Source organism: Mustela nigripes, chromosome 2 (assembly GCF_022355385.1).
Source record: "Mustela nigripes isolate SB6536 chromosome 2, MUSNIG.SB6536, whole genome shotgun sequence".
Classification (NCBI taxonomy): domain Eukaryota; kingdom Metazoa; phylum Chordata; class Mammalia; order Carnivora; family Mustelidae; genus Mustela; species Mustela nigripes.
Window position 1 is genome coordinate 137,542,059 of NC_081558.1, and position 9,981 is coordinate 137,552,039.

At 34.1% G+C, this 9,981-nt stretch overlaps 1 protein-coding gene across 1 annotated transcript in view; it reads right to left on the bottom strand.

Annotated features, from left to right (window-relative positions):
- LEKR1 (leucine, glutamate and lysine rich 1) overlaps positions 1–9,981 on the bottom strand; it is a 186,642-nt gene that overhangs the window by 23,937 nt on the left and 152,724 nt on the right. Inside the window, exon 10 of the mRNA XM_059391702.1 lies at positions 8,972–9,065. Within this exon, the coding sequence (XP_059247685.1) occupies positions 8,972–9,065 (94 nt within the window). The remainder of the gene's footprint in view (positions 1–8,971; positions 9,066–9,981) is intronic.

Here is a 9,981-nt window from a genome sequence, read left to right on the forward strand (position 1 = left end):
TCACTCATTATTGACAATCCCTATAAGCAAGGGAGTTTCAGGAAGTAGTAATTAGGTCATTTGTTTATATTTGATGTATGTATATAATATTAAAAAATATATCTCCTAAAAAGAAATTATTTTGCTGTTTTCAAAAAGTTAAAAAAATGCTGGTTGAACACTAATTCTTCAGGTTATTTATGAATTAACTGATGAATAAATATATTGCAAAAGTAGATGATTATTCAAATACATAGATTTTGCAGTAAAAAAAATAATGCTAAGGAATCAGAATATATATTGAAGTCCTGCCAAGAACTGTGTAAACTCGGGATGAAAGGAGAGAATATTCACTTGCTACCAATACAGGCTGGGATGGCATGGTACAGAACACATTTTATATGTTAATCCATTTAATTCTTATAACATATAATAATAATAATTATATTATTATAATAATATTATTCCAGTGTGAATAATAATAATTATATTATTATGAAATAGTATAGATTATGAAATAGGTTCAGAGAGGTTAAGTACCTTCACCAAGATCACAGAGGTATTATGAGATGGAGGGGGTGTGCACACTTAGATGTTTCTGGTAGATCCCATGGCTCAGCATGTTTCATTTTTCCATGTAGCCTGACTCTCCACACATCTACATAGCATAGTCATTAAGGGCATAGACTTGGTATTTATCTAGTTTCAAAATATTTGGGGATCTTTCCAGATAACCTTTCGTTAATAAATTGTTTCAATTTCACTGTGGTCAGAAAAAAATATTTTATATGTCTTGAATACTTTTAAATTTGTTGAGAGTAATTTATGCTGTAGAATATGATCTATTTTAGTAAATGTCCCATGTGTACTTGAGAAGAATGTTTATTCTGCTGTTAAATGGAGCATTTTATAAATATCAATTAGGTCATGTTAGTTAATAGTGTTGGTCAATGCATTCCTTAAAAATAAGTTGTTTTAAAAAACTATTATATTATTTTCCATAGAATATATCTCTACTAATTTTCCAGGTATTTTTCTATCAGTTATTATTGAAAAAGGCCTATTACTGACATCTTTTACTCTAATTATAGATTTGTCTATTTCTTCTTGCTGTTCTATCAATTTTTGCTTTATTTTAAAACCCTGTTACTAGGTGAATAAACATTTAGGGTTATTATGTCTTCTTGGTGGACTAATCCCTTAAACATTATGAACTTATGTTCATTATCCTTGCTAATATTCTAAATATTCTCTCATTTATTCTTCTCGTACCCACTTAAGCCCCCATGTTGCATCACCACTTCCTCATATCAGGGAGATCATATGATAGTTGTCTTTCTCCGCTTGACTTATTTCACTAAGCATGATACGCTCTAGTTCCATCCATGTTGTCGCAAATGGCAAGATTTCATTTCTTTTGATGGCTGCATAGTATTCCATTGTGTATATAGACCACATCTTCTTGATCCATTCATCTGTTGATGGACATCTAGGTTCTTTCCAAGTTTGGCTATTGTGGACATTGCTGCTATAAACATTCGAGTACACGTGCCCCTTTGGGTCACTATGTTTGTATCTTTAGGGTAAATACCCAATAGTGCAATTGCTGGGTCATAGGGCAGTTCTATTTTCAGCATTTTGAGGAATCTCCATGCTGTTTTCCAGAGAGGTTGCACCAGCTTGCATTCCCACCAACAGTGTAGGAGGGTTCCACTTTCTCCGCATCCTCGCCAGCATCTGTCATTTCCTGACTTGTTGATTTTAGCCATTCTGACTGGTGTGAGGTGATATCGCATTGTGGTTTTGATTTGTATTTCCCTGATGCCGAGTGATATGGAGCACTTTTTCATGTGTCTGTTGGTCATCTGGATGTCTTCTTTGCAGAAATGTCTGTTCATGTCCTCTGCCCATTTCTTGATTGGATTATTTGTTCTTTGGGTGTTGAGTTTGCTAAGTTCTTTATAGATTCTGGACACTAGTCCTTTATCTGATATGTCGTTTGCAAATGTCTTCTCCCATTCTGTCAGTTGTCTTTTGATTTTGTTAACTGTTTCCTTTGCTGTGCAAAAGCTTTTGATCTTGATGAAATCCCAATAGTTCATTTTTGCCCTTGCTTCCCTTGCCTTTGGCGTTGTTCCTAGGAAGATGTTGCTGCGGCTGAGGTCGAAGAGGTTGCTGCCTGTGTTCTCCTCAAGGATTTTGATGGATTCCTTTCGCACATTGAGGTCCTTCATCCATTTTGAGTCTATTTTTGTGTGTGGTATAAGGAAATGGTCCAATTTCATTTTTCTGCATGTGGCTGTCCAATTTTCCCAGCACCATTTATTGAAGAGGCTGTCTTTTTTCCATTGGACATTCTTTCCTGCTTTGTCGAAGATGAGTTGACCATAGAGTTGAGAGTCTATTTCTGGGCTCTCTATTCTGTTCCATTGATCTATGGGTCTGTTTTTGTGCCAGTACCATGCTGTCTTGATGATGACAGCTTTGTAATAGAGCTTGAAGTCCGGAATTGTGATGCCACCAACGCTGGCTTTCTTTTTCAATATCCCTTTAGCTATTCGAGGTCTTTTCTGGTTCCATATAAATTTTAGAATTATTTGTTCCATTTCTTTGAAAAAGATGGATGGTACTTTGATAGGAATTGCATTAAATGTGTAGATTGCTTTAGGTAGCATAGACATTTTTTTTTTTTTTAATTGGGAGGGAGACAAACCATAAGTGACTCTTAATCTCACAAAACAAACTGAGGGTTGCTGGGGGGAGGGGGTCTGGGAGAAAGGGGTGGTATTATGGACATTGGGGAGGGTATGTGTTTTGGTGAGTGCTGTGAAGTGTGTAAACCTGGTGATTCACAGACCTGTACCCCTGGGGATAAAAATATATGTTTATAAAAAATAAAAAATTATATTAAAAAAAATAAATAAATATTCTCTTATCTTTGAAATCTACTTTTCTTTTTAAAAAAGTATTTATTCATTTATTTGAGAGAGAGAGAGAGAACATGCTGGGGGGAGGGTCAGAGGGAAAGAGTGACTGAGAATCCTTCAGCAGACTGTGCTGAGCAGAGCCTGACTCGATCCCAGGACCCTGAGATCATGACCTGAGCAGAAATCAAGAGTCAGCTGCCCAACCAACTAAGCCACCAAGGCACTCCAAAATTTACTTTTCTAATAGTAACTAGTTCCTCTTTCTTTTGTTTGTGTTAGCATATACTTGGTCTTATACATCCTTTATTTTTAATCTATTTGTTAAAATATTTATTTTAAAGTGTATTTTTTTTTTTGTAGGCAACATATAGTAGAATCTTGCATTTTTAACCAACATGACAATCTCTGTCATTTAATGGGGATATTTAGGCCAGGGCCTGACAAACTGTGGCCACAGACAAAATGCAGCCACACCCATTCATTTGCTTATTCTATGGCTGCCTTTAAACCACAATGGGCAGAGTTGAATGCTTGCAACAAAGACTCAATATCCCCACAAAGCAAAAATATTTACTTTGCGGTCCTCTACAGAAAAAGTATGCTGACCCCTGGTTTAGGATTTACATTTAATTTATTGATATGATTAGCTTTAAATCTATCTTGCTATATGTTTTCTATTTGGCCCATCTCATCTTTTTGCTCTTCCTCTTTTTGTCTTCTTCTGAATTTTTTTTTAATCCAATTTTATTTCCTTTGCTGGTTTGATAGCTATGATTCTTTTTCTATTTTTGTGGTTGCTTTAGAATTTATAGACTACATCTTTAACTTAATGCAGTCTGTGTTAGATCACCCAGGTGACAGATTTAACATTCCAAAAAAAAAGTCTGGTGTACTTGAAGACATACAGTTGAAACAATCCAAATGAAACAAAAATAGAAGACTTAAACAAGAACATCAGTGAGCTATGAGACAAATGCAAGCAGACTAATATATGCATAATTGGAATTCCCAAAGGACAGGAGAGAGAAGGACAGAAAAAATATTTGAAGAAATAATAGCAGAATAAAATTAAGAGTTAATGAAAACTATAAAGCAAACATTCAAGAAGCTCAGCAAAACCTCAAACACAGCAAGGAATATTCTAATCTAATTGCTCAAAAATAGTGATAGAAAGAAATCTTAAAAGCAACCAAAAAATAATAGACATTATATAGAGAGGAACAAAGATAAGGATGACAGCAGATTTTTCATCAAAGACAGGATAAGGTCTAAGGATAAATATTTTTTCTGTCCTTTCTTCTCTTTCCTGTCCTTTGGGAATTCCAATTATGCATATATTAGTCCACTTGCATTTGTCTCATAGCTCACTGATGTTCTTGTTTAAGTCTTCTATTTTTGTTTCATTTGGATTGTTTCAATTGTGTGTCTTCAAGTTCACCAGACTTTTCTTTTGGAATGTTGAATCTGTCATTAATCCTATCCAGTGTGCTTTTTATCTTAGATATTGTACTTTTCATCTCTAGGAGTTCACTTTAGATCTTTTTAATGTCTTTTATATCTCTACTTAACAAGGTCACTTTTTCCTCTAGTTTTTGGGCAAATGGAATATAGTTATTGCAAGTGTTTTAAGGTCCTTGTCTGCTAATTCTAATATCTGTGCCTTTCTGAATCAGTTTTTATTCATTGATTTTTATCTCATTCTGAGCCATATTTTCCCTTTCCTTTTGGATGGCAATGTTTTATTGAATGCAAGGCATTGTAAATTTTACCTTGTTAGATGCTGGATATTTTTGTATTCCTATGAGTATTACTGAACTCTGTTCTGGGATGCATTTGAATCGGCTTGATTTTTATACATCTCCCTTTTAACATTTATTAGGCAGAATCAGCTCAGCATTTAGTCTAGGGCTAATTTTTTCCTACTACTGATGCAAGGCCCTTCTGACAAGTTTACCCAGTGCACTGTGAATTATAGGTCTTCCAGTCTGGCCTTGTGTAAGCATTTGGTACTCCTCCCTAGTCTTTTCAGAAAGGTCCTTCTCTGCCTTTGGGAGTTTCCCCACACATATGCACTAACCACACATATACTTAATATGTATATTAATACTTAACTCTTTGTAGCTCTTCTGTGTGCAGCTAGCTCTTCCCAGAGAACACCATCTTGTGAACTGTAGCTATCTTGATCTCTCTGGTTTCCTTAACTCAAAAAACCTGACAGACCTCCTAGATTCACACTTCCTGCACTGTGGCCTTAAATTTATTTCAAGGAACTACATTTGGGCAATCACGGAGCTCACCTCATTTGTTCCTATCTGTAAGAATAATTGTCCTTTGTGGTCTGATACTGAGTATCTTGAAACCATTGTTTTCGATCTTTTCTCCAGTGGTTTAGTTAGTGAGGGAGAGTAAATCTGGCTCTTATTAGTCCATCTAGGCCAAATGAGTAAGTTTTGGGTTTTGTAGTTAGTTCTTCTTTTTTTTTTCTAGGTTTGTATCAGTTGTTATTTCCTGGCTAAATAACGTTGGCAACTTACCTAACTCCTCTGAGCCTTATTTTTTCCCATGTGCAAATGGCAATAATAATTTTATAATAATTAAAATTACATTTATGGAAAGCATTAAGCACAAATCCTGGCATATAATAAACACTCTAATAATGGAGACTATTCTTATTATCTTGATTAAGGGTTTAAATCAGATGATATTTGCAGGCTATTCTAGATCTATAATTCTGTGATTTTATTAGCTCAATTTTGAAAATTACATCATAATTTTATAAATTAAAAGGTGCTCTCATTATTCTTTTTGGCCATTCAATTATACATAAGTGAAAATTGATTATTTTATGACAGGTTCATCCCTGTCAAATTCTGTTATTTTACAACTTGTCCTTTTAAATTCCATTAATAGTATACTTAAACATATTAGGAATTATTCAGCCATTTGGCTCTTCTATTTTGAAGAAGAATTTGAGATTTTGTTTGCTTCTCTTTGGTTCTGGATTTGACTTTTTGACTTTTTCACTATTAATCCAATTCCTCAGGCAGCAAGTAAGGTTCTCTTTGTTTGAACTATTGGTTTTTAAAAGCTCTATGTGCTACTTAAAATGAAGTCAATAGTAGTACAATTCTAAGATGTTCCTAAATGGGATGATATCTTAATAATAATCTAACAAAATATTTTGTTAGAATTTGTTTATTATACTACAAAATAATAGTCAACACACGACTACCACTTAATGTCATCAGTCTGGTTATAGAAAAATTTTTTAATTATAAAAATTTTAACTGAAAAGTAACAACACTGTGTATTTGGGACCAATTTTAAATGTTCAGTATGCACATTAATTCATTTTTTTCCACATCAAAGGAATACTTGAAATAAATAAAAATCTATGACAATTAGTAAATATGCAGTTTATTTTTAAATGTGCCATCCTTGTTGCATAGCAACTATTGATTCTATTATGTGCTTTTTATATACTCTAAAATAATTAAGTACAGGCACAAATTGCTATCTACTTTTTTTGAATGTTAAAAGCATTTAAGCTATGAAGTTTATTCTAATATGTGTATTATATATTTGTAAAGGGAACATTTCATTCCTACATAAAGGCACAGTGACCCAAGAAAGAGATAACAATGTCATATTAGTGATTTTCCTTTCTCATGAGAGGACTTTAAGGGAACTTTTTATTCATAGTCTCAATAATGAGCACAGCCAAGACATAATTATCATTCCTTGGCTTTACTGGTCTGGATCTTGATTTACTGCTAAGCTAAATGATAAGATTTATTAACAAGTTATATCCTCTCAACAAAATGAAATGCCCATTTATATCATAGAAAATTATACATGCTAAAATACATTTATGATATAATTAATTTATTAGAATGATATCACGGTCTTAGCAAGAACTTAGAAAATTTTACACAGGTTTATTTTCATCATCAGATTAATAGCATGAAGCAAGACTACAATGCTTCTATATGATCAAATGCTACATTAACTTGGTCCACTTGCTATGTTAGCACCTCACAGACAGGATACAGTAAGCAGCAGTAATAGGGAAGATTCTAAATGCAAAGCCTTCTCTAGTAGATTGTATCTCAAAGTCCTTCACGGGGTGTGACCATGAAGATAAGATAATACCAGTCTAAGCGAAGCTCAGATATTTGAACGGAAGGGAAGAATCTGTGAATCTCTATTCACATTAATTCCATTATTGAAATTTTTGCATCAAAAATGAGGTATTTACAGTATCTCTTCATACATACTTCCAAATTGCTCTCCAAAGAGTTGCTGTAACGTCCAGCCCTTTAAAGACTGAGTGTGAAAGATTATCTCACAAAACCTTACCACAATGCCAAAACTACTCTATTAACTGGACTGATTTTTTAAAAATCTCATTGTTTTAATTTGCACTTTTTTGGATTGCTGGTTAGGTTAGTCATCTTTTTTTGTATTTTCAAACATGGATTGGTAAGGATGGAGGAAGTAAGTAAGAATGGGCTAGTCAATTGAATACCCCAAAGCTAATAAAAATGAGAAAGAATTAAAGAAATGTAGGCTTTAGAGAAGAAGGAAAAGAAAAAGTCCATACTTCAAAATAAAACAAAATAAGAATGAGCCATTTAGAGCAACTTTAGTCTATACTCTCAACTTTTGATTGTTGCCTCTATGGAACTGTTATTATAGTGTTCATTTCTCTTTTAGCCCGAGTGTGCTATCCCTGAGGGACAAGGAAAGAGGAATTGATTTATAGAAGACCAATAATGCCTGAGTATGGTCAGATGAGTAAAGAATGGAAATGAAAGTGAAAAATTTAGAACTGACCTGAGCCAGCAGCAATATCTAAAAAGTGTTTCAATTGGGTGGGTGGTAGGGTAGAAGAGTCCAGGTAGAGATATTAGCTGATGTGGCCACTCATGTTGCTTGAGGTTACAAGTTATGGGGTCTAGTCATCATAGAGAAGAATCTGATAATAAGCAAACAGGTTGTCAGGACTTTAGTCAAGCAATCTGAATTTCAGTAGCCAGCTCTACCTCTAGATGCAAATTTACAATGTTATCAGAAAACCAAGGATGAAGACTAGTGCTAGGGCAGGCATTAGCTGGGCAAGAGAAAGAGTTGGAAAGGCTTCAGGGCATTCTTCAGGATAAGATCCTGGGATCATCAAGGAGTACCAGAAGTTTATGACAGGGAGATGATGGCAGTAGCCTTAATTACTAGACCTGTACAAGGCCTGAGAAGGTAGGGACCAATAATTTTTAGAATATTATTTGTATCCTTTAAAATTATACAAGTATTACATATTTATCATTGAAGCTTTGAAAAATTTAGGAAAATCCAAAGATAGAAATTAATGCATTTTTCAGCATGGGGAGAGAAAATACTTTCTTTGTAAATAGTGAGCTAAATACTTATTCATTTTGCTTTGCCGAAAGTTCATAACTGAGTAATTTTGTCATTTTCCATTCTCTTTAGTATCTTCCTTTTAGGCAGAGAAATTTTGAGAATAAATTAATATTCCCCTGCTTCTAAGGATGTAGTCAAATGCAGATTCTGTCCCTTTACAGGAAAAAGTTAAATACTTAAAAATAAAAAAGCACACTTTTACATGAGTACTAAGGGCTATCCTGATTTTACAAGGTTTTAAATTCTGTTCTTACCTTTTCATTTCCCATTATGTTGTCTAATATTTTGGAAAAGACATACACTATAAGCATGTTTGGTCTAAGAAATTCCAGAAGGAATCAAAATGTGCATAGAAGCCAAGATATCTGGGATAGCATTCTGGCAACAGAATTTTTTTTTTTCCAAAAGATTGCATTTATTTATTTGATAGAGAGAGATTAAGCAAAGGGAGAGCAGCAGGCAGAGGGAGAGGGAGAAGGAGACTCCCCACTGAGCAGGGAGCCTGATGTGGAGCTTGATCCCAGGACCCTGAGATCATGACCTGAGCTGAAGGCAGACAATTAACTGAACCACCCAGGTGCTCCAAACAGACAGAATTTTTAAAAAGCAAAATAGACACATGCAGATGAAAGTGACATTATCATTACCTTCTCTCTCCAGTTATCATCATTCAGCAGCTTCTGTCTAAGGGTTTCCTGCAGCTGTTCAATGCTTTTCTGATGTGAAATCAGCATTAGTTCCCTGAAAACCATAAACCCAACAAATGAGTCAAGACCCTGACACTCTTCCTAAATTGCAGTTCCTTGCTCAGAGAATAGTATTTCACAACTTAATCTGTTTTTTCTCTTTAGCAATATATATACTACCACTAGATACTACTTTACCGTTAACAGCAATTTACAAACACTACAAACAAGGTAAGTATTTTTCCAGCCTTAATTTTTGTTTAATAAGTTATGTTATTACTTTTGCATGAAATAGTAACAACATATGTAGAGTCACAAATATCATAAAACATTGCACATTATGGTTCCAAAGTTTAATGTCTAAATTCTAACACTAGACAATATTTTATTTCCTAAAGAAAAGGAAAATATGTTTGGATATGCCATAAAATCAACACATTTGTGGTTCTCTCTAGATTTATTTTTCTTTTACTTATACTGATAGGAACAAACCAAATTAAGTAGAAATTCATGTCTGAGGTATGGTATAGTTCAAAACATATTGGAAAATTGAAAAGAAAACACAAAGAACATTTTAATATTTTAACCCACATAAATGGATCTTGAAGTTTAGTTTGTAATCCTCTGGGTGGGGTAAGTGCAGAAGATTCATAAGAGCTTTTCACAGAGGCACTGAAATTAAGCTTTTGAATATCACAAGTAGTGGCAAAAGCACACTTGTTTTTTTTTTTTTGTAGATGGTTTCAAATTTATTTGGGAGTAGTGCCAAGCTCAACTAAGGATCTGGCTATAGCATCTTTTTTTTTTTTTTTAATTTTTTATTTTTATAAACATATATTTTTATCCCCAGGGGTACAGGTCTGTGAATCACCAGGTTTACACACTTCACAGCACTCACCAAATCACATACCCTCCCCAATGTCCATAATCCCACCCCCTTCTCCCAAACCCCCTCCCCCCGGCAACCCTCA